At 40.7% G+C, this 27,906-nt stretch overlaps 1 protein-coding gene and 1 long non-coding RNA gene across 3 annotated transcripts; one reads left to right on the forward strand and one right to left on the reverse strand.

Moving 5' to 3' along the window:
- The first annotated feature begins 286 nt into the window (after window positions 1-286).
- Window positions 287-27,906, forward strand: TMEM38B (transmembrane protein 38B). 2 transcript variants are annotated; one of them, XM_068928310.1, is made up of 11 exons: window positions 287-774; window positions 876-955; window positions 1,720-1,797; window positions 3,467-3,579; window positions 4,916-5,023; window positions 5,385-5,440; window positions 17,504-17,660; window positions 20,686-20,870; window positions 21,923-22,010; window positions 24,082-24,199; window positions 25,834-27,906. In XM_068928310.1, exons 7-11 carry the CDS (start codon window positions 17,554-17,556, stop codon window positions 26,041-26,043), a joined length of 708 nt encoding a protein of 235 aa, XP_068784411.1. In that variant the 5' UTR covers window positions 287-774; window positions 876-955; window positions 1,720-1,797; window positions 3,467-3,579; window positions 4,916-5,023; window positions 5,385-5,440; window positions 17,504-17,553; the 3' UTR covers window positions 26,044-27,906. The 2 variants fall into 2 exon arrangements, with proteins under 2 accessions (XP_068784411.1, XP_068784412.1); XM_068928311.1 differs by lacking the exons at window positions 287-774; window positions 876-955; window positions 1,720-1,797; ... (1 more) ...; window positions 4,916-5,023; window positions 5,385-5,440 and adding an exon at window positions 10,631-10,848.
- LOC138064664 (uncharacterized) lies at window positions 9,974-10,566 on the reverse strand. The gene is made up of 2 exons (XR_011137907.1): window positions 10,252-10,566; window positions 9,974-10,156 (listed from the first exon to the last, which is right to left on the reverse strand). It is a non-coding gene; the product is annotated as an uncharacterized lncRNA (long non-coding RNA).

Consider the following 27,906-nt stretch of genomic DNA (forward strand, 5'->3'; position numbering starts at 1 on the left):
AAGAGTTAGGGCAGGCACTAAAGCAATCAAGCAGATATTGTTTACCGTTTTCAACAATGCAAGCCCACCCCAGAAAGCACAGCAAAATAAAAACAGCCAATAGGCTTTGTTCCTACTATGTTTCTTATCAGTCTCCTCCAGAGACTCTAAAACTCTTATCTCAATAGGCCAGATTACCAAGCTGATTTCCTCTCCATGATGAATAGGAATCAAACAATGTTTTCCACTGTCAGCAAACCATACATTCCCAGTCTCCTCTGCTCTGCTCTCTTCTGCTCTCCTCTCCTCTCTCTTTCCTTCTCCTCTCCTCCCCTTCCTTCCCACTTAGTTTCTTCTCTCTTCTCTTCCTCTTCTTTTCTCTGCTCTGCTGTTCTTTTTCTTTTCATTCTTTGTTTTCTTTCTCTCTTCTCTCTTTCTTGCTTTTTTCTTTCCTTGTTCATTTTTATCTTTCTTTTCGCCTTCTTTCTTCTTCCTTTTCTTTCTTTCTTTCCCTTCCTTCCTTCTTCTCTTCTTCCTCTCTCCCTCTCTTTCTTCTCTATCTTCTTGCTCTCTCCTTCCCTTTCATTTTTCCTTTCCTTGCCTTGCCTTTCTCCTTGCCTTGCCTTTCTCCTTGCCTTGCCTTTTCCTTCTCTCCCTCCCTCCCTCCGTCTCCTTTCTTCTCTCTCTCCTATCTTGTTTTCCTTTCTCCTTCTCCTCCCCCTTCCCCCCACTCAGTCCTCTCGTTTAATACCATCTAAGAGTCCTTAGTGAGAAGAGGATCTGCTTGCTATGCAGGTGCAAGTTTTCAGAACCACAGCACAACAGCAACATCACCCCCTCCTGCCCTCCTCAGGGCTTCTCTTTGTGAACCACTTTTTCTTTTTTTTCCTTTTCAGATCTACAACTCCATGCAGCTAATCTGATTATGCTAATTTGTACTTCATGAACCTAAACACTGTAAAGGGATCTGCGGAGGGTGAGCTGGGCTGAGGAGGATGGTGGCGAGGACGGGAGAGAGGGTATGGGGGGGGAGTGCAGACAATGGGTTTAAGTCAGTTGACAAAAAAAGTCTTCTGTATTGTCAGACAAAGCACACTCTGGGTAACCCCTTGCTGCTCTTGACAATTTAGAGTGTTCCAAACTGGTCTGTGTTACTGAGCAGAAAAGGGAGCACAGAGAATATACAATGGAGGGGCACAAAGAAAAGTCTGTTTCCTGTTAAAAGTTCCTTTTCTTTTTCTTCAAATAATCCTTCCCAGAATCTAGTTGTTGAAGCAGAGTCCACTAATTGTCAGTCAGGTGGTAGCAATGACACTAGATAGCTTCTGAGTGTACAATGTCATCAGCACAACTAGAATGATGCTACACTCAAAGTCTATCGAAAAACAGGCAGTGAATTTACAGACACCCATAACCGAAAATATAGACCCTCTCTGCAGGAGTTGACACAGTATCCCCAACCTTTTTTTACCAACATACTTTGCTACAGCTGGGCTTGGTCAGTAAACAGTAATACAACAGGTGCGGAAAACCTGTTTTCAAGATCCTGACATTGCTGCACGATTGAGCATTGGTCTGAGCTGGTTCCTAGGACAGTGTGAGCAAGCTCAGCTCCACCATTACTGCTGTTGACTATGTTTGCCATGAACCAGAAGTATATTTTGTCTTTTAAGCTGCAAACCGGTGGAAGGAGGTATTATTTCCACACATAATAAAAGCACTGTATATACACCTCTGCAGAGATGACAGGGGAGAGAAGAGGGCATTCCAACACTTCCAGCACAAGATGGGCCGGAACTCGCTATCCCGAAAACTCTGGTGAGCATTGTTTGTCTTTTACTAGCCAAAAGCAGACGGGGGGATATCAACTGTTTCCTTAATGGCGATTTTTTGTTGTGCAGCCTTTGTGGGCACAGATTTAAAAGGGAGATAGATTTCCTGGCTCTGGTGAAGATAATGTATTTGCTGTTGAGAGGAAAAAGGGGAAGTGGAAGGAACACATTTGCTCTGTATGCCACCTTAAATAGGATGGCTCCCTCTTCTTATGCAGAGCAGATTATTGTATTTGTTCAGTAGCACAGCCCTAAGCAGAATATTTCAGGACACCATTTTATGAAAGCAAATGGAGGAATAAAAACTGTCTTAAAGCTGTACTCTCAGGTTCAACCCCAGGTTCAGCTGTATTTACACTACGCTGCAGAGAGAGGATTACACTTAGGTTATTTGATAGGGTAGAAAATCCTCAGTTATCTTGCAGGCATTGCTCTTCTACATCTGAGACCTCATTTGCTGAACACATATAACATTACAATGTATATACCAGTATTTAAAAACATTAGCTTTAAATACTACTGTAGGCGGACTAAATAAGCAAAGGGGCAGAAAAAAATCAGAAATGTAAGATTAACAGGATATATTCAAATATAAAGAGCATGTTTTATGAAATTACCACATGCTGATTGGACTCTCTGCATGGAAATATAATCTGCAGGGAAACGTCCCTTGCTTTTTCTCTTTTCCATTGGAAACAAGAAAGCTTACGAAATAAGAGCCAAAACAAGTCGTATTTTTATGAGCTGTGTTATAGTATACGTTAATACAAATAAATATCTTGAAATCTGAGACAGTCGGTAATCCCAGATCCTGTAATTCCTGAAGACCAGATTCTTGAATTCTAACACCCACGGATGTCTAAGAACCTTCATGAACTTGGGCCCTTGCCCTGCTGACATACCTAAAGGAGGGAACAGCGTATATGCAGCAGCGCATAATGCAAGAGGGGTAGTTTGAGGCATTGTGGTCTAACTTGCACAAGGCCTTACCATATCCTTTTCTTCCCCTCTATTGCAAGTCTTGGGTGAGATCAGACTGCTCAGGATTTGACAAAAGAGCTTAACAAGAAAAGCAACGTAATCTGATGAGAAGAAGGTCTTGCTCTGCCTCTCCTAGCCTGGCTCTCTCCTAGCCTGTTGGATGACCTTGCCCAAACCACTGCTTTTCCTAACTTTTTATCTAAAAAGAGGCTGAATTACACAAAGCGAGGATTTTTCTCTTGCTTTGCACTTAGGCAGACCTTAGCACAATGGGCTTTGGCCTCATTTGAGACTCCTAAATAATACTGTGATATAACACTAGTACGATAACAGACAGTAAACCAGGAAAAAGAATATATGACTGATACATATAACAATCATTACTGGTAAAAATCTTGAAACTAGCAATGAATATTAATGAATTGGATATTTTCAGAAAATTCCTGAAAAGAAGGTTGAAGCTGGCCTGCAACTTTCAGAACAGGCTATCACATTCTGGAGAATAACGAGGTCAATTAACCAATATGGTCAATTAACCATAGTGACAGTAGTATAGAGATGAAAGATTCTGAAGGGGAGGTTTTGTATTGAAAAAACACTCTTAGGAATGCTGTATATAATTAGAGGAGAGAGAGGCTGCTTTTTCCTTATTACAGCCCTTATCTTCCACTGAGGTGCCGGACTGCAAGTCAACACAATAAGCACAACTTCAACCATGGATCATCATTGCAGAATAATAGTGTGACACTCCCGCTTTCAGTTGCCTCAGCAGATGTATCTACTGAAGGTGAGTCAGCACTACAAGGAAAGTCGTCTTTGAGCCATGACTGGATCAAGAGATTGCTGGAGACTGTTCAACTCCTGTGAACTAAGCATCTTCTGATACATCTAATGATGCAGTAGGGAGATAACGGAGACAAGGATGAGCTCAAGCCCACTCTAGAAACCAGCTCTGTCCAATATTCATTGTGCAAGGTACAAGATGTACTTAGTCCAACATGCTTCTCTCAGATGATTTTTTCAAAGCGCTTTGGCAAATGTGCTTATAGAGAAAACGTCAAGGATATGGGAAAAGATGACCTGCAGGAGGAAGTGCGTGGAAAAGGAGGAGGGTAAAGCAGTAGTGAAACCCAAAGTTAGAAGGGGAATGTGAGCTCCGAGTGTGAGTATGTTCACTGACAGCAAGCAGTGGAATAAGGCAACAAAGATGGGATGAACAGGCAGACTGTAAGGTCCAGAGAGAGATGGAAATAGCATGCAGCAAGCAAGAAAATCAGGAAAACCAGAAATTCGATAGAACTATGAGGGGTCACATTTAAAGAAATTGGCAAACTTTATGAATATATGGTATGAAAAAGGAAAGAGAGGGAAAACGTACTGGAAGATCAAAGTATGAGGGGGTTGAGAGACTGTAGGAAAAGGCTGGGGTGGAGGGGCAGAATGTGAATAGGGCAGAAAACTATGGAGCAGAGTGGGAAGACAGCGAATGGGAAGAGGATAAAAATGGATAGCCGTGACCACAAATCACAAAACAAGATAGGAGGAGAGCAGGCAATGGGAATGCCTGATTTCGTATGTGGCAAAGGTTACTCTTGACTTCACTGTGACGAGCAAGCTTGAGTTTTAAAGATTTTCTAAGAAGGACAAATTTAATCTAATCATTCATAAAGTATTTCTAATTTGTTTATAAAACTCACAGATGTGTGAGTTTTGAGGAATACCGATGACTAAAATAGTTCCTTTTTCCTTTTTTTTTTTTTCCCCCTAAGGCACCATCTTTGAATTCAGGTCAGTATCAGTAGAATCTCAGATTTAAGAAACAAAACGTGAAATAAACATATTACACTTTTAGCAGCAACTTCAGCAACCAGAGGTCAAGCTGTGCTTCTGCCCTAGACACACAGTCCTCCTCTTCACACATGAAATTAGGATAATAATCATAAGAAATGAACACAACAAATCAATCAGCTGTGATAGCTCTAGCTCATGCTATCCACAGCTTCTCTGCAAGCTCTAGGGAGTAACAGGTTACCGACGTGACGCTCTTGTGGAGATTAAAGATGTGGACATTCATCCACCTTGAAACCAAGTTACTGATTTCTCTCTTCATTACTGGCTGTTAGGTGATGGTTTCAGTTTCCACTGGGACAGAGTAAGAGCAGCCGTATGCCCGGTGTTCGTTACGACTCGTTACGACATGTAGGATGTCAGCAGTCAGGAAGAACTGACGGGTATGTAACGTCTCAAACTTTCCTAGCTGTTTCAGAAGTAAACATGTGGCTACTTTATGAATAGCTGGAATGCTGTCTTCAGCAAATTCAAAATGTTACTTGTATTCATTTCTCAGCGTCCTGTCAGAAAGGACAATTAATCCTGCTGAAAGCTACGCTGGCACATGTTGAAGCTTGGTGGCTAACCTCTAAGGGCCTAGAATGAATGTTTTTAAAAGTCAAACTAACATTCCTCGGGCAAGAGAGTCAGGTCAGGCTTGCACTCTGTTTTCATGCTGAGCTTCACACTCACATAACAAAGCAGAATACTAACGAGTCAGTTATATGCACAGTATGCTCAGCTCCTTTTTTTGGTCCACAGGAAGTGAAGACTGTGATTTCTGCTCCTCCAGTTTGAAATCATCAAAAAACAAAAAGGTATAAACAGCTAACACATGAAACTGTATAACTAGCTTACACACTAATACTGTCCTCCCACACTGCTACAATTCTCTCAGCATCAGCATATTTAGTCCAAGGTTGGATAGGATTATTTCAGAGGTGCTTATCCTTTGCTATCTTTAAATTATTTCTGAAATATCTGGGACAGAAGGGAAATGAATGACAACTGTACACTTTCCTATTTGTTACTCTACTGTTACTGCATAGGCTATGATGTCCCTCTCATCTGATTTCTCTTTGGTGGATTCCTCTGCCTTATGCTCTGACGAGATAGAGAATTCCTACCTTGAATGTACAGGAATCTCAGGAATCTCTTCTCACTTGCCAGCAAACTTAACTTAAGAGAATCAGCTATATTTACTTTCTGCTGCAGCAGGAGATAGAACCCCCACCAGAAACACATTCTTTCCACTGTTAATTTGTCAGCTAACATGCATTTCCCACCTTACTGCTGCGGGAGTGACTTGTGGTAATTCACCTTCATCCTAGCTACCTCTGCTTTGGAAAGCAATGCTTCAAGGGGAGGAAAGAGCCCTGGAAAGAGGATGCAGCATCTCTTTGAGGGTCTGAGTAAAGATTTAGCTAGCTATTGGCAGATCTGCTACATGATAACACTGGTAGCAGTACCATCGCTAGGTGTTTTAAAGAGAATTTGCATATATTGGGCCCTGATGGGATGCACACATGAGTGCTGAGGGAGCTGGCGGATGTTATCGCTAGGCCACTCTCCATCATCTTGGAAAGGTCCTGGAGATCAGGAGAGGTGCCTGAGGACTGGAAGAAAGCCAATGTCACCCCAGTCTTCCAAAAGGGCAAGGTGGAGGAGCCAGGAAACTCCAGGCCTGTCAGCCTCCCCTCCATCCCGGGAAAGGTGATGGAACAGCTCCTCCTGAAGGCCCTCACTAAGCATCTGGAGGACAAGCAGGTGATCAGGAGTAGTCAGCATGGATTCACCAAAGGGCAATCATGCTTGGCCAATCGGATAGTGTTCTATGACGGGATGACTGGCTGGGTAGATGAGGGCAGAGCAGTGGATGTTGTCTACCTGGACTTCAGCAACGCTCTGGACACTGTCTCCCATCACATCCTCCTAGGCAAGCTCAGGAAGTGTGGGCTAGATGAGCGACAGTGAGGGGGATTGGGAACTGGTTGGACGGCAGAGCTCAGAGGGTTGTGGTCAGTGGCGCAGAGTCAAGTCGGAGGCCTGTAGCTAGCGGTGTCCCCCAGGGGTCAGTCCTGGGTCCAGTCTTGTTCAATATATTCATCGATGACCTGGAGGAAGGGACAGAGTGCACCCTCTGCAAGTTTGCTGATGATACTAAACTGGGGGGAGAGGCTGACACAGCAGAAGACTGTGCTGCCATCCAGAGGGACCTGGACAGGCTGGAGAGCTGGGCGGAGAGGAACCTCCTGAAGTTCAACAAAGGCAAGTGCATGGCCCTGCACCTGGGGAGGAAGAACCCCCTGCACCAGTACAGGCTGGAGGCTGACCTGCTGGAAAGCAGCTCTTCCAAGAAGGACCTGGGAGTGCTGGTGGGCAACAAGTTAACCATGAGCCAGCAGTGTGCCCTTGTGGCTCAGAAGGCCAATGGTATGCTGGGGTGCATTCGGGAGAGTGTTGCCAGCAGGCGGAGGGAGGTGATCCTGCCCCTCTCCTCAGCCCTGGGGAGGCCTCCCCTGGAGTCCTGTGTCCAGTTCTGGGCTCCCCAGTACAAGAGAGACGTGGCGCTACTGGAGAGAGAGTCAGCGGAGGGCTACAAAGAGGATTAGAGGGCTGGAGCACCTCTCCTAGGAAGAAAGACTGCAAGAGCTGGGCCTGTTGAGCCTGGAGAAGAGAAGACTGAGAGGCGATCTCGTCAATGTGTCCAAGTATCTGAAGGGGGAGTGTCAAGAGGATGAGGCCAGCCTCTTCTCCGTGGTGCCCAGCAACAGGACGAGAGGCAATGGGCAGAAACTGAACCACAGGCAGTTCCATCTGAACCTGAGAAAAAACTTCTTCACTGTGAGGGTGACGGAGCACTGGAGCAGGTTGCCCAGAGAGGTAGTGGAGTCTCCTTCCCTGGAGATAGTCAAAACCCGCCTGGACGTGATCCTGGGCAATATGCTCTAGAGGACCCTGCTTGAGCAGGGGGGTTGGACTAGATGATCTCCAGAGGTCCCTTCCAACCTCAACCATTCTGTGATTCTGTGATTCTGTGATATATCTTAATTACTTGTAGGCACAGCTATAGCTGCAGTATAGACATTTCCATCAGGCAGATGCTGCTGGCCCAAGTGAAGGTTTTCAGTTGTGTCACTGCATCTTCAGTGTGGTCACTGACATTTTTATTTCCATCACTCTCCTCCTATGATCATACACAAGATACTCTGAATTGTTTTTGCTTTCTAGCAATGAACCTGATGCCACTCAGTGGGAACCAAACAGTACTGCAAAAAGAAGAAATTGTCTAGCAAGGATATTTCTACAGCTGGTAGGCAGAAGGAGGTCATTAACATCCTGTTAAACCCTGAGCAATTCTGTTGCTACAGCTGTATAGACACACTACTATGTAGTGGGAGACAAAATGACACTGCACTAATTTCTAACAGAGAATGCAGCTTACTAATTTATTACCATGTGCTACAATGTATCAACAACAGCATAGCCATAGTCTGATCTAAAAAATCACCTGTGATTTCCATGTCTGCATGTAAGCACAATAGGAAATGAGAACTACAAATATTAATAATAAGACTAATAAGAGATTACCTCGGCTAAATCAAGAGCTCTTCATGCAGATGAAATGCAAAATGGGAGAGTCCAGAAAACAGAAACTAGATACAAACATATAGTGTAAATGTTACAGAGGAAACCAAAAGAAGAACTGGACAGAGAGGAAGAGGCCCTGAGAATAATGAGGACTTATTCTGTAAATATGGCAATGGTAAGAGACAAGAAACTAATGGCTAACTGTTCACAGAGAGGGAAAGTTACAGTAGGGAAAGTTTAGGCACTTGATTTCTTTCCCCGCGTAAACCTTAAAAGTGATCATACCATTACTCCAGTTATTTCCTGAACTTAGTTCTTAGCAGGGAAAGAACATATTTGAGAGCACCTAGAGAAGTCGGATGTTTTCACATTGCTTAGCTTGATTAATTTCCTCAAATTAGAGCTATTAAGATATAGTTTTCTTTGGCAACTCATGGAAGGTGAATAGAAAAGGCAAACATGGTGCCTTCCTCAAAAGAAAAAAAAAAACAGTCAAAGAATTATAAACTAGTGAAATTAATTGGCACCTCAGAAAAAAGTTAGTATGCTGAAAAAAATGAGGAGACCAGTAATTGCTAACATGGATTTGTCAAGAACATTGTCAAGTCGACTTAATTTCCTTCTATTACACATTAACTTGTCTGGTGGAAAAGGAAGACGCAGATATCATGTATTATAAACCTAGTGTTAGAAGACAGAATGGTCCTTACTAGCAATGTCAAAACAGATGGAAAGATATACTGAAAGGCTTTCTGCTGAAGTCTGATCTGAATCCAGTATACATTAATATTTTTGGTAATTACCAGGCAGATGGAATTCCTGGTAATGTTCTGAAAAGGGGCCTTGCCAAAAAACAAAAAAAAAAAAAGCAAAAGGACATGTTATTACACTTATACCTGACAAGTACAGTGACCCGTACATAAGAATAGCCAGCTGCGCAGATCTATGAGAGGGAATAATCAGCTCTGTAGAAAAAGACTTTGGGGGCTGCAACCAGTCACAAGCTAATCATGAACCAGGAATACCAGGATATTTTGAAAAGGTAAAAACAAAAGACTAAGCAGACATGGTAAGTGATTAAACAGGGAAGATAAGGCTACAAAGAGAAAGGCGATGAGCTATTTACCATGTTCAAGGCTGACGGGACAAGACGTTATAGATTTAACTTCCAGAGAAACAGATTTAGGGTGTTCATGGGGAACGTTTTCTAGCAGCAAGCACAGTAAAGTGCTGACACAGATCATCTGAGGAAGGCACAGACTCTCCCCCACATGAGGCTATACTTATAAGCTGTTCTTACTGATCAGGAATGGCATGATTACTGTTGGTCATGATTTGAACAAAGAAATATATGAGATGCTTTCATCAACTTTCTTCTGGCTCTGTGATCGCATGCTAATATTGATCCAAAATCAATCCCTAATAAATGAGATGACTGAAATGTCCCTTACGACTTTCATTAAGATGGTCTAACAGTGCTCAACAGGTCCACAGCAAGAGCACTGCACCAAAGGAACCACATGAAGAGGAATACAACAACTTGTGCCACCTACAGTTGCCAGAAAAAGGGGTTATAGGTCGGCAGAATTAGTTGAAAGGACCGTGACACAGCACTCAGGACTGGAAGAGACAGTGGGGCAGCAGAGGAAAAGGGTAGCCCAGAGACTGACATGTCCTATGGAAGCTCTAAAAACTAAACGAGAGATGAAAACGCTGAAGACAAGACACAAAAATAAAAGATAGCCGCTGGAGTCATTCAGCAGTGTTTTAAAGCAGTGTATTTGCAGAACATGGATGGGTCTGCACAGTTACCCGCAGCCAGAACACAGACAGGCTGTTTTGGCACTGGAGGGTGCTCAGAGGAGAGCACGTCTTTGGCCACAGGCTGAAAAGTCAGAAACACAACTTAGTTCCTCACTGCGGGAAAGTGACGGCCACCGTTCCTGGAAAGAAGAACAATTAAAAAAAAAAAAATTAGGCGTTGAAAATCGGTTGAAACGGAGATCCCGCCGCACCGCACCAGCAGCGTGCGACGCACAGGGAAGAGCTGGCTCTGGGCGCCCCACGACTTCTGCCGGATCCGCCCCCTCGGCTAGCTGGGCGGAGAGCAAAACGGTGCGCAAGCTGAACGAAAATCAGACCCTGCACGGTGACACTGGACGGGGACGGATCTCTCGTTAGCGCGCTGCACCCGAGGGGGGGGGGGGAGGAAGAGACCCTGGAGGCAGCTGAGAGCGGGCTAGAGGATTACAAGAGCCCTCCGCTCCCCCCACCCGGGTCCCGTCCCGTCTTGGTGGCCCGCCCCCCCGCCCCGGTCCCAGGTCCCAGGTCCCAGGTCCCAGGTCCCAGGTCCCGTCCCAGGTCCCGTCCCGTCATGGCGGTGCGCACCCTTCGCCCCTCCCCCCGCCCCACCCCCCTCGCCCGGCGGCCGTTACTGACGGCGGCCGGCAGGGATCAAGCTTCCTCCTATCTCGCCCGCGCCGCCGTCGGGCTCGCCGCCGCTCGCCCCTTTGGCCCGGGCCCGCCGCCATGGAGCTGTGGCAGGTGCCGGTGCTCTTCTCCCGCCTGCCCATGTTCCCTTTCTTCGACCTGGCGCACTACGTGGCCTCCGTCATGGCGCTGAAGGAGCAGCGGGGTGAGGGGCGGTTGGCGGGGGGCGGTTGGGGCGGTTGGCGGGGGGCGCGCGGGGCAGGCGGGGGCCGGCAGCCGGCGGGGGCTGCGTGCGCTTCGCTGCGGCGTTTTGGGGGACGGGGTAGTAGCCCAGGGGCACAGTGGCGATCCTGTGCTTGCTGGGGCTTCCGCCACCGACTCGGCTGTAGGTCCCGCGTGTTAAAAGACCTGGGGTTTTTCTCTTTCAGATCTGCCCTGTCCCATTTGTAAAACTCTAGGGAGTTTTTTTTCCTTCCCATAATTGTTTTTTTCCTCTTTTCTTTTTTTTTTTTTTTTTCCAAATGACTGCGAGTGATTAAACGTCATCTCCTCTGTGTACTCCTGCAAAGTTTCAGGCAGCTTGTGTTCTGTTTGATGTAGTGAAAGGTTTATGAGCGCTCTCTGCGACCTCTGAAATGAGAGCTGCTCCGGCTGAAGTTTGAGTTTTTGTGTAAAAGCATTGCGTGAATGTGGGTCTGGTCGCTGGCCTGTAGCAAAGTGCCTACATGTGACGGGGGAACTTTGCTGGTGGCGGGTTTTACCCTCTTAGTTCTGCCTGTGCTTGTGTATCGTTTTTAAAGAGGGATCCAGATGTTCTTTGTTAATCTGCCAGAAGGACTGCCTGCAGTCTTCATTGATCAGTCTATCAATAAATACCACCCAGTTGGCTGCAAAAAATCACATAGGAGGTGTCCCATCAAACTTTCCCTGCCTCCTCAAAACTTGAGAAACTGTTGAATCAGCCAGGAGCTTTGTTGAAAACTCTGTTACTGCTTTAGATTAACAAGCCACAAGCATAAAAGGGGGTGCAACAATTGAAATTAGGTTTACACATGCTGAGAAGGAACGCAGATAGCTGACCAGTAACTTGCTCTCAGGTATGACACCTGAGAGCTCAGAGGAGAGTTTCTTGACTCAACCGTTTCCTGGTTACGCAGAAAGCTGTTACCACAATTCTCTGTCTTGTCATAAATGTCTGTTGGAAATTTGAAGGGCCGCACCAGGGTGTGTATTAGTATGTTACTTTTCATGCTGTATCTGTAGCTTGTAAAGTTTTTAAAAAAAAAACAAAAAACAAAAGAAAATCCTTTTCACTCACAGAAAAAAGCATTCTGGATTTTGAATGAGTGTGTGTGTTGACGCCTCTGTTCCCATTTGTTCTTCTCTAGACAGTCTTTTTCACCATTATTGTTAATGCCAAGCCTAGTTTGTAGTTGTCACAAGCGTAGATGCTGGTATTGTTTTATTGTTCAGAATTACATGTGGAGTGGTGTTGGACAATCAGCATAACTTTGCATCCCAAATGATAACTGTTTAGGAAAATTACATGACTGTAGTGCAGATTTGGGAGCTTCTACTTGCTTCAGGTTTTAAGGCTCTGCACTGTCTCGTTATTTAATGAGAGCTTACTCTTTGGTTCCTTGCTAAATGTGTCACAATGAACTTTTACTTCGTACTTAGTAAGCGCATGTAGAAAAATATAAAGACTGATTTTGTTCTAACATCACGAAATGTTGTTACTAGTGCTAGAAATGTTTCTGGGTGCTGACTTGTGACACTTTTCAGTCTAACTGTTCTGTACAAAGAAAAGACTTTTTTTCTAAAGGCCTTTGACATTATATTGTGCTGCCTTTAAACTTTCTTCTGGAATCGACACAGATTTGAACAGCAGAACGGGAGGAGTTGTTCCACTTTGCTAATCTCTTTAAAAAGACAGCACTTCTGGACAGTTGAAGTACTGTCAGTAGCTAGTCAGATCTGTGTCAATAATGTTTTTTTTTTTTTTCCCTTCCTCGGCTTAATATTTGGAAAGTTCAGAACTTTTGAGTATCCTCTAATACTCAGAATCACTGGCTACAATTCAGGTGATTACGTTAACTGGGCTGTTGCTCACCTACAAGCAGTTTGAACATCTTTAAGTCATAACTGAAAGAGAAATAATTATAAAATACTCAGGATGGATAGTTTTCTTATTGATTAATATTCTCTTGGCCTTACCATGTTTTTTGTTTGTTTTTTCTTTTTTAGAAACTTAAAGGGTAGCTGTATTTCATGGGTGGATAATTGGGACTCTGAGCAAGTGCTGGTCACAAGTGGTATGTGGCAAAGGCGAAGTGAAGTTTGTTTTATCCCGGCCTGCAGTCTTACAAATATACAAACCCTTAAACTGCTTAAAATCAGATTCCGTGTGGGTATTTGTATCATGGATAGGCACATGCTACTTGGGAATTTTCTGTTTTTTTCCAGCAAGATTTTCTTACTGTTCTACTAGTGCTGGCAAACTACAGCAGTGACAAACAAGCGTTGCTTTGCACAATGTGTTAAACTAAGAGTTCTTGGCTAGGATATTTGAAGTTACTTTGAAATTAATCTTTTGTAACTCAGTTAATTGCGGAACTGGCATTCTTCTTTTTTGGGGAGGGAGGGACAGCACACGGTATTGAGGAAACGTCAAAAATTTGAAGTTTCATCATTAGACGTGCTTCTTTAGGTATAGGTAATTTTTACTTTATCTGAGAAGAGAAACATTTTGTGACAGTGTTAGTGTGGTAAAACTCTTTAGCAGCACTGAACTAAGGAATGTATTGGTTTTGTTTTTTCTCACAAATTTGCTATGGCATCATCAGGTTATTTGAAGAGAAATAATGTTTTCTGGCATACTCTTGCTAAATTAAATCTGACTTTTTAGATGTTTTATCTTAATTTACGATATATGTAGTCACACAGGAAAACCTTTTAGAAAAAGTTTGCTAGAAAAACTTTTAGAAGTCTTTCTAGTTTGTCCTTTAGATATATAACCGAAATAGCCTGATTGTACATTTAGAATATACTGGAAAGGTTAAAGCAAATGTTACACTTCTTACAAAAATAGCTTGCTGGCAAAGTTTTTATTACAACAAAGGAACAACATCTAAAACTGCATTCTGCTTTTTCAAACCTCATCATTACTTTCTAAAATACACCATTTGTAGAAATAGTGGCCTTTTGGCGGATCATAGCCTACATGGTTGCGCTATGCCTCATTTGTTTTAAAGGATGCTTCAGAGGACAAATATAGATGCCTACTTGTTTAAAAGTGTGCGCCCTACTTAAAACTGAGTCAGTTTTCTGAAAGCCTACATCCCACTCATAATTTAGATAACAATGCTGAGATGCATCTTGACTTAAAAAGCAATGGGGCAAAAAATGCTGATGAATGGAATGCAATTATAGAATTGAAAAATACTAGTGTTTGAGCCAACAAAATTCTCATGCTGCCTAACAGAAAAATCCTGAAGTCCAGTAGAATTGTCAGTCTCTGGTCCTTTAACACTTAATAGTTCAAAGAAGACATTTATATACTTTGATGTGAAGTGGGCTTTTGGAGGGCAGGCTGGTCATCTGGTTCACTTGGTTTCCAGCTGCTCTGCTCTCCTCAAGGCTTACCAGGAGCATCTTTGGAGGTATGAAGAGCCGTCAACAAGAGATAGAAGGTAGCCAGTTCTTTCTTTCCATTGCAGCTGTTGCTGTGGATGAAGAAGAGATGAAATAAGCCATGCTCATTCTCAGTGCAGTAGAACTCTAGTGTTGGTGCATGCCCTTTGCGAGGCAGGAGTGGAAACTCTATAATCTGTCTAAGCTTCAGCAGGTTTGGGGTCTTTGCTGTTGTTAAACACTGCTGCTAAATAGTATTTATGTGTGCAATCTCCAATAAGAATTTATCTGGAGCTTCCCTGCTTCAGAGCTTCTGTTGCTGTCATTAGGCCGTGAAACTTTAGGAAAGTAATTCCTATTCGTGCGGCCTCAAAACTGGAAACTGCTTGCTGTTAGCTGTGGTGGAAAGCAGGGGTAGAAAAACACTGACTAGTGAAAGAAGGGGAAGCGAAGAGAGTTCAGAAGAGAATAGGTAGGTAGGTAACTCCAGTATTTCATTAGATTAAAAAAAAAAAAAATCTGACCTTCAGTATATGAAGTGAAAAATCATTAAAATTTTTTTCATAAAGTATGTAGGAGAGAAGACAAACTGGACTAGAAACAGTGACATCAAACCTAAAACAGAAATCAATTTAATCCTTGTTGAATCTGATAAATGAGAATTTTTCATTCTTCCTTAAAACTGGTGTTTACTAGCTCTGTCTTTTTAATTGCAATCAATATCCAGGTATGTAAAAAGTTAAAGTAGTTAGTCACATTTAAAGAGACAGGAGCACCTGGAATTGCTTCCTTTCCTTGTGTTATAATTTGATCCAAATAGTACCTCTGGGACATCTGATGAAGTGATAGAGAAACTGTCTGTTCAGTAGCTCTCAGCCATATTCCAGTTTGAGGTAGTGGTGGTGGGTCTGATGATTCTGATGGGGGCACTAGTAAGTGTTTAAGATGTTTACTTCTCTGCTAGTGCAAGGAAGAAAGCTTCTTGCTAATAAAACAACTGGTTGCACCCCCATCTCATGATGGATATCTGTAGTGTAAGGTGTTTTTTTTTTTTTTTTTCCCCAAATTGGTCTGGAAGCTGACAGTTCTTGGATGTGGAGCCTCCTGTCATAATCTGGGTATCAGTTTCACTTTGGGAACCGATTACTGTAAAGCGTTCTTTATTAAATCAGTACAGGAGTTAAAGCTTGTGAATAATGCAACAGCTGATCTGTTAACAGTGCTCCCCACTTCTAGCACGTGATTGTTATGGCTTGTGATTTGCACTGGCTGCCGCCATTAACTGGGTTTTCTTGTTATCCTGTAAAGGCTGGGTTGTATTTCCTTGAAATGGTAACTTTGCGCTATAACACCACAACCACAATTAGAGTAGTTACTCAACAGAGTACTGTTGGATGTAGGGAAAAAGGTTATTATATTCTAATAGTTCTAAAGGAATTCTGTCCTTTCATGCTAAAGCAGATATATAATAATATTTGTAATGAGTCTGTGTCACCAAAAAAGGCAATAGCTGTATGTGGGAAGGAATGTACCAGAGCTCTTATGAAACAGTGAGTTTCAGTTCACTATGTTTTGCATATTTTTTTCTGAGTGCAAAGGCTGTCTGCAATTTTGGATACCTTATTTTTTTGTTGTTGAAGAAATCTCAGTGTAATAGGCACAATTCATTAATATTCTACATGTGTTTTATCCTTTTCAAATACATTGGTGAAAATAGGTCTACATTCTGTTGTATGGGATCTGGATGTAATAGCCTACTTTATCTTTTTACCGCTGATGTTAAGTAACATTGACCAGTCACTTAATGTTCCTGTGTTAACATTATGCACACAGACATCATTGATTGTTGTTGTGTGTATCATCATTTCTTGAAAATAGCTAAGTTAAGGGGAACTGACTTAGAACTCTAGGTATTGCAATATGGAAAATAAATCAGGAAATACTTACAAATTTTAGATGTTATTTCATATTCAGATAGTCTGTCATAGTTGGAAGTACTTATTTGCTTTCACATGGGAGGAGCTTCAGATAGCGGGGGAGTATGTGATGTCTATGCTAGCGCCAAAACTGGAAGCCTCTTGTGAATACGCCTTCTAAAATGAATTAGAGAGATAGTTCTGTATTCCCTTTGACATATTTGAATCTGTAATCTTGGGTAAAAGTCTTCCTTTTTCTATAGGAATTCTTGAAAAAACAGAAGCTTCTCCATTGCTTTTGTGAACCAAAACTCAAAATTTAATTTTGGGGCAATTAATCGGTTTCATTTTCTACTTCTGCGCACTATAACCTTTGAACTATGGAAAATGGAACCAGTTCAAGCAAACAGAACTCTTCATCTTTGTAAAGGGGAAGTTCTGGCAAAGTTGACTTCTGAAGTGGAAGGAAATAGCAAAATAACTACGTGTGGATGTTTTTGGCCTTGTTAAAGTGGCATTTCCTCCTGGAACTGGTTAAGTTTTCTCATTACCTTCAACATAGTTTTTGATATTGGCAACTCTTCTGTCATAATTGAATCACAATTTAAAAAGGATAATCAGTTTTACAGATAAATTAAAGCAAACTGTCAAGCTTTTAATAGCAAAGTAAGCTTATTTTTTTATCTTACAATTTTTGGTAACCTTTATTCTCTGCTCAGGAGTGCAGGTGAAACACAGTATTGGCTTGCTTACTTTGGCTAGTGCTTTCATGTTTTGCCAGCAAGCACAGAAATTTAAGAGGAAAGAGAAAAATGATAATCTTGAATTCAGAAACACTTACAAGCAGAAACAGGAGTTGTAAAATAGCCCAAAAAAACAAGCTGTGGAAAGAAGCTGTGGTAATAGCAATCATGTCTAGTTCAGCAGAGGCATTTATATATTTTTAATACAAATTTGCAAGCAACTTTATACCTACGCTAAACTACTAACAATGAGCCCTCTCGCCCATGCTCCAAAAGCTTTTTCTTCCTCGTAGCTAAATAGGCGTACTGAACCTGCTGAACCACAAAAGATGTTCAAAGAGCACAACGTTAGTCTTTCATTTTTATCTAGGTAGCGTATGCTTAAGTTGGTGTAATCACGAGTTTTCCTTTCATGAAGACTTTTCCTGCGGAAGACTACAGCTCTCTGCAGGATTTTTCATGATCTAAAGCAGCGATCTGGGACAGTGTGACTTGAAAAATACGGACTTTTAAACTTAGCATTCTCAAATGCTTACTTCTGTTCATGTATTTTTTCCCTTTGTTTCAGGAGCTGTGGAAGTGTCGGTCCGAAGTCCAGTTGCGTGCTGGTTTAGTGCTATGCTTTATTGCTTTGGTGGGTCTGTTCTATCTTCCTTGATGCTGGCAGAACCTCCAGTAGCATTTCTGGCAAAGGGCACAAATATTCTGCTGGCATCTTCAGTCTGGTAAGCAGCCACAATTGAGTTAGATGAATATTCTTGATTCTGAGTAACCTATACTTGAACTGTAAATAGTGACATTGCACCATCAAGCTTCCATGTTAATTGGTAGCTTAAGTTAAAACTATGGTGCATCTGGATACTATCTCTTGATCACGCCAGCTATTTTGCATTACCCCTGCAGAGACTTCAGTGATTCCTTTTTATAAGAGTCCAGTGCTTCTCCAGCTGTGTATAGTGAATGCTCAGTCACTAGACTCTTTCGTTAGATTTTTATAGTATACCTGATCAAACAGCTGAAAATATTATTCCAGAGTAAAATGCACTTCAATTATTGCTTTTCTGATTGTAGGCAAATCTTAAACATCATCTAGTTTTTCAAAAGTAGCTCTAGAAGACCAGAAGCTAGTTGATGGAAACATTTTGAGCTTTTCTGCAACTGGGGAACTGGGATGGGGAACTCGCTTCCACTCCTCTTGTCTCTGCTTTTCCATCTTCTAAACGATACTCTTTCTAGTTGTAGTATCTCCTAGTAATTCTAACGAAGTAAGGATTTGTAGTGAAAGCCGGTAGAGAGCTGATTGGGAAGCTCGGTACGTGAAAGAGGCAGCTATTTGGCCTGTTTTGGAAATTGAAAATAGCAGTGGAGTTATTTCCATGTAAACGTGGCCTAGCAGTGGAGGTGATTTGTCCCAGAAAGTCTTTGAAAAACCCTGAAACTTAACAAAATTTGTAAGCAGCAATGGATTTTTGAGTCTAAAAGTCTAAATTACTGTCTTGGAAGAGTGTTACCTGCTTTAAATCTTATCAGTATCTGTTCTGTGTAGCTCTTAAGGGTTTATAATTGCAACTTTATTAAAATGAAAGTTTGGGATAGTCTTGGCTTCATGTTGCTGTGGAGGATGCAGACAGATTTCACCTAAGCAAATCAGTGAAATGAATAATGTGCAATTAAAAGTGTGATACTGATAAAGCTCATAGAATCTGTTTCTGCTTCATATTAGCCTGGAGTGCTACAGGCAGCACCACTGCTTATGTTTAATGAATGACACTTGAGTACATAAAAACAGAACATGATTTCAGTTGAACTTAACATGGTAAAATGTGACTTGCTGTGCTTAAATAAAGTGAGGTTTGAATGAGAAGCTATGAATGTTGTGAAACCTTTTAAGCTTTTAGTTTCACAGAATTCTCTCTTCATTATAATAATGACTTTAATTCTTCGTCTTAAATCACATGCAACAAAATTCCTCAAGTCATGCCTAAAACTGAAAAATAAAAAAGCTCGTAAATAGATTGTGGGACAGCGACATCTGCTGGTAGCAATTGATGCTAGCAGAAATGAGAGGCTATGCTATGGTGGAATAGCAACGCTACAGGTTATGCTGTGGTGGAATGGCAATGCCAGGTTCGATCCAGTTACCAATGTTTTGATGTTCTAAATCTACATTTTGCAATTAGAAGTTAATTCTAGTTAGTGTTGTGTATTGAGTACATGGCTTAAGTGACTATTTGCAGTAGCCACTGAAAAGCAGTAGTTTTGTATAAACATCTTTGACTCCCGTTTCAACTGAAGGTGGGTTGAATACAAAGGAAATTGAATTTACAGTATGAGAAAAATGAAGGAACATTCGCGGTTCAAAAATAATGCTAAAGATGAACACTGGAGCACTATCCAGCTATTAATGTGAATTCTGATAACTTTCCTCTATGCTAGAAAAAGGCTGTTGCATTGTACATTCTGGAGAGTCCTGAAGAGAGAAAGCTATAGAAGATTTTGAAGCAGTGGTAGGTACTCTATCCATTTCAGCAAAAGCAAATATTGAACTAGGACTTCAGCTAAACTTTGCTGTTCTGTGGAGGCACCTTCTTGGCATTCTGTTATAGTAAAAGATAAGCATTTTTTCTGAAAAAGTTGAGTGCTCTCCTGCCTTCTAAGCTCTTGAACCATGAAATACGACTCTTTCTAGTTGTAGTATCTCCTAGTAATTCTAACGAAGTAAGCTAGGTGGAAGAGGTACGTGTCTGACTTACTGCCTGAGGACTCAGGATAAGGATGCAGCCTTGGAAATTTTTAGTAGACAGAACTGAGCTGAGAAGCCTAAACCAAAAGGCCAGTATTGTTTAGAAGATGGAAAAGTATCCTTCCCACCTTTTAACGACTTTCTCTACCTTCACTTTGTTATTGCTTTCATATTCTATTCTGAAGGAACGCAAATGCTTAATCTTCATATTGTAGTCCTAGAATATCTGTGGAAGAATTGAATTTTCCTGTATGATTGAAGAGATACAGTGAAACACAATATAAGCTAATCTCTTAAAAATTTACTGTCATTTTAGGATTTCAGTGTTAGCCGCCTTTAACATTACTTTGTTTTAAAAACAAATTCATAAAATTCATATTCTTAAATTCTGAGTGCTGCTTCAGGAGTGCTTTAAAAACTTTTAAAAAAGGAAATGTGCTTGTAATTAGCAAGCTGGAAAAACTAGAATCTGTTGTTACCAAGATGGGAAATGTGTTCAGAAATAGCTGTGCTTTTCATCTCGCACGAGAGCAAGTAGCAGAGACAGTCTTGCTGAAGTTACATAATTTTGCCATTTATCAGTAGGAAAGCATGGTGTTAGAAGGTAACTTAACTGTTTTTCTGTAGTCCTGCAAGAAATCCAAAGAAAGTCATACAGTAATTTAGTAACTTGAACTATGTAAACGTGAGATGTAAACTGTAGAAGATTTGGTAAAATATAAAGCATTTTCTCACGTGCTTTAATGGATTTTTTTAAAACAGAGCTTCTCTGTGACAATGGGGCCGTGAGAAGAGTTTCAACTGCTGTGTGACTTTTGTGATGCAGAAAGCTCAAAAGTGTGTTTTAAATTTTTTCTAATACATCTAACTTAGGACAATGAGATATCAGTAGTATGTCAAGCATCACTTGTCATCTTCAAAAAATATCTTAAAGGGTTGTTAGGAAGTAATTTCCTTAGCAGAGATACTTAAAGACTAGTAACTAGCTTTTTCATTACAATTTTCAGGTATCTTGTATTTTACTGCCCACAAGACATATTCTACCGGTGCTTTGCATTTCTGCCTGTTCGGCTTCTGGTTGCAGGAATGAAAGAAGTGACTAGGACCTGGAAAATAACGGCTGGCATTGCACATGCAGACAGTCACTTCAAAAATGCCTGGCTTGTTATGGTAGCTGTGGGCTGGGCCAGAGGTAACATGCACAGTATCTTGTTCTGATGAATTGTGATGTTTTGGAATGGTATTTAAATGTCTATCCCTTCAGCTTAACTGTGGTGAAATTCCTTGCTGTGGTGGGCATGATAGTCCCCATAGAGTCTGTTACCCCCTCAAGGGAAAAAAAAAGTCTGTGCAGCAGCTTTTTTTTTTGCCTGGATTAAGGGTGGCATTGAATGGCTTTGAGGGAAGTGCATCTTGCCCCTTCAGGCAGTCTTGCAGGGACTTGTAGGATGGACATTTGATAGCAACAAGGAAAGCTCTCTCCTGTAAATTCAGTGCTAACTGAACTCTCCTAAGGATGTAGTTCCTCAGAGCTGCTGTCCTTGCATATGTGGCTGAAGAAGAGAGATTGTTTTCTAACGTTCTGGCTCACAAGCATTAGCTGACTTAAACAGATGAAGGAACCCTCCTACCTGCCTGCTGTATTTAAGTATGATTCTGGAAACTAACTTCATTGCAGCAAAACTCAACAGTCACATAGTTAGAACCACTTCAGGAAATAATGGTATGACTCTATTTATTTGACTCTGTTTTGCTTTGAGAAACAACAGGTATTAATGTGATGATGGTCTAACGTGTTTTTCCAATTTATGGTAGAGATCAGTCTCACTGGACAGATTTCTAACATGGTAATCTTTTAGTGTAAAAATACACATCTACCTTTTCTTGTGGAAGGCCTCCACTATCTGTACTTAAATGACCGTCTAAGAAAGGAGTCATATAAGCTTCTCTGAAGATTCATTTTGGGATTTCAGGCATTATAGTTTCCAGTGGTTAGTGTGTCAGTTCCAGATGTTTATATTTATCACATAAAGGTGAACTGGAGGTTCTTGCTGAACCTCTGAGGTTTCATGTTCGCCACTCAAGTCTTGACCATTTGAAAGATTGGCTTATGCCCTCTAAGTCTGAGCTTTGGGTGCCAGTTATGGCACCTGCTGTAACTGGAGTTTTGTTGGGAGCAACAATAGGCTCTGCAGTAGTGATAGCGTGCCAGTTGAGGCTTGCTGTAAATCTCTGCAATTTCAGGAGCTGGTGGTGGCCTAATCTCCAACTTTGAGCAGTTGGTGAGAGGAGTGTGGAAGCCTGAAACCAATGAATTACTGAAGATGTCCTAGTAAGTTTTTTAAAAAGACTACAGTATGTTTACAGTTCTCTTGCAACTTGCTTATGTTGAGTCTAACTTTTAGTGGTTCAGATTTAAAAAAAAAAAAAAAGTTTATAATCTGTACTCGATATTTATTTTGTAAAACATTAATTGATACTCTTTGCTCATTTAAGTGAATGTTTTATTTATTTTAGGATTACAACAGAAGAACAGCAAATGGGAAGAGTTAATAAAAAGTCAGTAGGAAAAGCTCCTTTGTCCTGTATGGACATGACCTTGTATCCAAAGCCAAAGGCCACTGGTTCCGCAAATATACATGGGCAGCTTGCACTTTTGGTGCATGTTCTGAACATCACTGATGGCTTCCTTTGAGGGTTGTCAATCTTTCTCTGCCAGCATGGTTCTCAAAAGATATTATTAGAGACTCTACAAATCAATTATTCAATATAGCAAAAATACAGCAACATCTTTCGTGTACTGCAAGACAGAAAATGCTACGTCTCTTGCAGAAGCAAAGAATGGGATATTAAATGGACCGTAATTTAGTTTCTACAATAAATGAGAACTGAGACAGACTAGAAAGCCACAAGTTATTGTTGTAAGTGGAGATAAGCTCATTGTGGTCATTTCTTAAAATTCCCTTAATTCTTCCTACATGACTCTCCTGTCTTTATAAAAGATGATTTTAAAAAATGGTATCGTGCTTCTCTACAGCCACCCTTAGCAACAGAGAGTGAGAGAAGAGAAATTTATAGCCTTTCCTTTGGAAATATTTTAACTTTTTAGAGCTTGTGTTAATTGTTGGCTGTTTCAGAAATACCAAATATTAGAATTTCTCTCCCTTAGCCAGTGCATAAGAGGCTGCTACAGCCTTTGAAACAAACTTCCGGAAGAAAGTTGTCAGTGTCAGTAATGTTACTGTACTTAGCTGATGCAGCACTAGAGCAATGCTTGCAGACTGTGGCAGAAGTTGGACATATTCTCCTTTCACTTGGCTGACTCAAAGGTAGCTGAGAAGTGTTTTTTTAAAATTTAGTTTAATACGTAGAGCTTAGGAAGATTAATGGAAGTTATAAAGTTAAATGGATAAAACACTCTGCAAACAGATGAAATGCATGCATATAGAAACAGGCTTGTATTTTTGACTTCCTGATCAGGAATGTGCTAATGCTGTAAGTAGATTCAGTAAATAGACAAGTTATCGAAGAAGCTGTGAGGAGTGTGTCTACACTAGACGCTCTGTGATAACAGCAATGACACTTTTCTATTGTAGAGGCAGCTTAAGAAATGCACAGAATTTTTTTGCCACTATGAGTACCGTGTTTTCAAATGACTTGAGATAGTTAACAAAAGCTCTTTTACTGTTTAACTGTATATGTATCACAGGACTTGCCACCACAGTGAAGTTAGCTAGAAGAGGTGCACCAAGTCAACACAACTGTGTTGGCAAAACTTAATAATGTAGGCCTGGCTCAAGTCAACTGTAAGCTGACTCCAACCTTAGAACTGGTTGGGTGACACAGTGGATTGAAACTTGAACAAAGTTGTTTTTGACAACTTCAGCAACTGTTTGGAATAACTAACACCTGGAGTATAGGAGAGCAGCTTATTTTTAAGTTCAGTCCAAATAGCCTAAACTTTGTCATTTAATTCTTCAGTAGAGGATATTGGGAGAGAAGGAAGGCGAGCAAGTTGGCATACGGTGTCCGAATGGAAGCACTGGAATGCATTTTAGGAAGGGGAGCAAGCTGACATACGGTGTCCGAATAGAGGCATTTGAATGCATTTTGATTTGAGGACGGTTTGTCAAATAAGAAGAGTTTACTGGCTATATAAAGCATTAGTGAACTCAGTGCTTGTTTTTAATATAGAAAGCATAATACTAGTTTATAGGGTGAACTTCTTAGTTTAATAATAACTAGGTTTTGAAACTTGTCACTGAATTATTACCACAAGCTTTCGTCTGTTACGCTCAGAAATAATTGTTTTGCATGCTGAGAAGCTTTCTTGCTTTCCAGACCATGACAGATTTCACTGTAAAGTAGAGAAGAGAAATTAACGTGATTTGTTTTATTTCCAGCCCTGTTAAGGTAACTTTGATAGGAGCGGTTCTTTTCACGCTGCAGCATAGCCAGTACCTGCCAATAGCAAGACACAACCTCATGTTTTTATATACCATTTTTCTGGTTGTCACCAAGGTAAGAATTTTGAGGTGTTGGGATAACCGAATAATTGAAAATATTTTTTTTTTCTCAGTATTTCAGCACAAAAAAAAATGTCCACAAACGTTCTACCACGAGTTAGAATGCTTGCTTCTGCACCTGGAGGACCCCTGCTGGTTATGCCTTAAGCCTGTGTTCAGTCTTCTGTACCTAAGCAGAACGAAAGACCTACTCTGATACCGTTCAGTGTACGGGGTAAAAAAAAAAAAAGTCATAAATTTTGGCACCTAGCAGTTGATATGCCAAACTTATATATCCGTGAGCTCAAACAAAAATGATGGTTGTGGAAAAAACCTCTCCTCTGCCTTTTCCTAACTGCTTAATCCCTTCCTTGTACATATGCAGGTACCTGTAGGTTTGCAAAACAATGCAATGAGGTACTAATCTAGCTTAAAGCATTTGCATTGTAAATGTGTGGTGGGGAACAGTGCACCTTGTGAAGTAGCTGTAACTTAAATTTTTAATTAAAAAAAAAAGAATGTTAATTCTCCATTGATTCTCCAAGATATTAATTCTCCATGGAATCTTTTTGATCTTTTCAGTTCATCTCCAGGATGATGTCTATTGTCAGGATTCTTAGCTAATAAGAAAGGTGTAGTCTCTGCATCAGCAAAAGCATAGCAATTTTAAGAGCTTCTGACTTGCTGTTGATGAACAGAGTAGAGAATGTCTTAAAATAGCTGCTGCCAATCTCCTTTCAGTGAAGTAACTGGAAAATATAATTTCAGAGAAGTTGCTTTTGTGAGCCATGAGTTCAAGCTGATGCTCAAGATTCTTCATCAAAACCAATAGAAGCATTGCTGATCTAGGGATGGTTGGGAGTGGAGAAGGAAAGGAATGATATTCTGGAAATGACAGATTACAACCGTCTTCAGAAACTGGCTGCCAAGCTGCACTTCAGTGCATGAGTTTTTAAACTAATGGTCATCCTGCCAGTTAGGAACTTGAGCATCCGTTAAACTAGTCGAGCAGCACTTGTGGATCTGGCATAGTCCTGTAGTAGTGTCTTGTTTTAGAAACTCTTCATGTCTCTGGAACTGCTCCAGTACAAACTGGTCCAATATCTGGATCTACAAAACAGTTTCTCTATCCTGACTCCTAATTATGCACCCTAAAGAATTCCCATCTAAATAAGTGTTGCCAGCCTCAGCTTTATGTAATGAGAGAGTGTGACTCTATGGAGTTCTAACTAAGATATGGCTTTATCTCTGCATGAACATTTAAATGTTTGCATGTTAAAGAAATAGCCGCTCTGTTTCCTGTATTTTCAGTCTGAGCAAGATACTTACACCTGAATATAGCTCTTCCTAGCTGTATAACATTGAAAGTCTTGTCGTCTTAGGATGATTTCAGTAAAGAAAATTACACAGAAAGTTTTTTGTGTACATTGTTGTGTATAGCTGTGTGAGGGGTGCAGGCCGGAAAGAAAAGCATTCTTTGATCAAGTCAAGCTAAGATGAAATGAGCATATTTCTATTCTTGGTGGCATGGCCTCCTCATGCTCGTATTGGAAGTTAGAAATGCCATACATCGGTTCAGTACTGAACTTGTTTTCAACCGGTATGAAAGCATTAAAGCTTTTAATGTAACGTGACCCTTGTTCTTCATAGGTAACAATGATGTTGACACGGTCTGCCGCTTCTCCGTTTGCTCCCCTTGAGGCCGCATTAGGCCATATGTTCTTTGGCATGCAACAGACACCATCTAAAGTGAAGGGTGAAGGTGCTGTATCTTCCAATGGCTCTTCAGTCTGTGACCGATCTACCTCTGGACAGCACCGTGATGGTGTTAAGAAACGACAGGCAAAGAAAACAGAATAAGTGGATTAAAATCCTTCATGGTCGTAACCTTTGAAGATGTTTATATTTCAAATCATGCTAACTGAGAAATTTGTTAAATGCATATAAGAGAGCAGGGCACAGTATACTACTGTGGTGGTGTTCAACTTCAGAATGTCTTTTGTAAGCTGCTGCTCGTATGTCTAAAATGCACATGTTGGGTTGGTAGGTTTAAAAAGTACAATTTTTTATAGCGATTATAAGTTTACTAAATTTTATATTTATGAATAATGTTTAAACATGCTGAAAGGGTCGTTTCAAAATGTGACAACCAGCTTGTTTGTTATCTTATCTGAGATACCACTTATTTCACCTCTTCGTTTCTTCTGATTCTTACCTTTCATTTCAATAACATGGATTTGCACTGCCAAGTGTTTATAGTAGCCTATCCCAAACAAGAAAAGCTTTAGCTGGTCTTCATCTGAGTAAGATTAAATCACATTGCACTGGAAACCCATGAAAATGACCAAACTAATGCCTTTACCTAGAAAAATAACTGAATTACTATTGTAATTCCACTGCACCGGTCTAGACTCTTTTCATTTACTCAAGTAAATATTTTTCACATTTTTCTATTTTTCAGAATAAAAATGAATTATATGGTACTTTTTAATCTTTACAGTTAGCAGAGAGAAGCATTTCAGTATTCTTCTTGTAGGCCTACTTTGACACTTTATTTTTAAGCGTTTGATATAGAGCAGGTTTTCATATTATGAGAGCTTTATATGTGGTTTGTAGTATCTTTCAGTTTCACTGGGACGAGGTGTGTCTTTGCATTCAGTTTTATCCAAGCATATACACTTCTTTTTCCTTTCAAAGTCATCCTAAAAAAGAGAACTGGACAGTACACTTTCCTTTTTTCTCATGAATTCTGCCATAATATGTATCCTGTTAGTAAATATCCATACTAGTTTGTAACAATTACCTCTGGTGCTGTTAGGGAGGAACTATTAATGTCAGGTGCACTGAAACTGTTCATTAGCACTTGCTGAAAACTACTGCTTGCCACTCATTATATCTTTTTCTGCACATGATTTGAGCAGCTGTAACAGGCATACACACTTCAGGCATTTGATGTGCCCTTTTTTAGAGTAAATTAAATGTATTTTTATAAAATAATCTGCTTTGTCTTTGGGGATTACTGCTTTGGTAAGTATTTGTTAGGAAAAGGAGACGTTTTAAACTTTGTGCAGGGGTGCCAAGGAGAATCCTGAGGGAGATCTAATTTGAAAAGAAAAAATTTCAGTTGCAGATACACATTTAAATTTAGAAAAATCTGCCCCAGTGCTGTGCTTAAAGAAAATAAAAAAAAAAAATACTCAATAAGTTTTTTTTCTGCCTCTGCAGTCACATTTCCACAGTAGTGACCAAAACCACTGCACTCCTTCTCAGTTTGGAATTCAGCTTTAGAGCAAAAGTGCAGTACCTTGAAAATTAAAACAACTGTTTATTTCAACACAAAAGAATGGCAGGGGAGAACCCCACACAACTCTGGACAAAATAGGAATTATATTTCTGATATTTTACACTGAAACTCTACATCCAGTTATAAATGCTTGGAGCGCTCACTTGCTGGCAGGGTGTCTTGTAGCTTGGTATGACAAATGTATGGATAAACTCGAAGCTGGTAACTTTATAGTTAATGATCATGTAGTTATGTTGTAATACCAGCAAGAGCTGTATATTTGCAGTTAATTTTTTTTTTCCCCCTTGAAAAAGTATAATTGTGTATTCTGGATCACTGGAAACCTGCAATATTGGACTATGGTTTGGAACAGCATTGCATAACTGTGAAACCTTGGCTCACAACTGGCCGCTCTTAGCCCAAATAAATGTGAAGCTGTA

The sequence above is a fragment of the Struthio camelus genome, chromosome Z, assembly GCF_040807025.1.
Source record: "Struthio camelus isolate bStrCam1 chromosome Z, bStrCam1.hap1, whole genome shotgun sequence".
In the NCBI taxonomy this organism is placed as follows: Eukaryota; Metazoa; Chordata; class Aves; order Struthioniformes; family Struthionidae; genus Struthio; species Struthio camelus.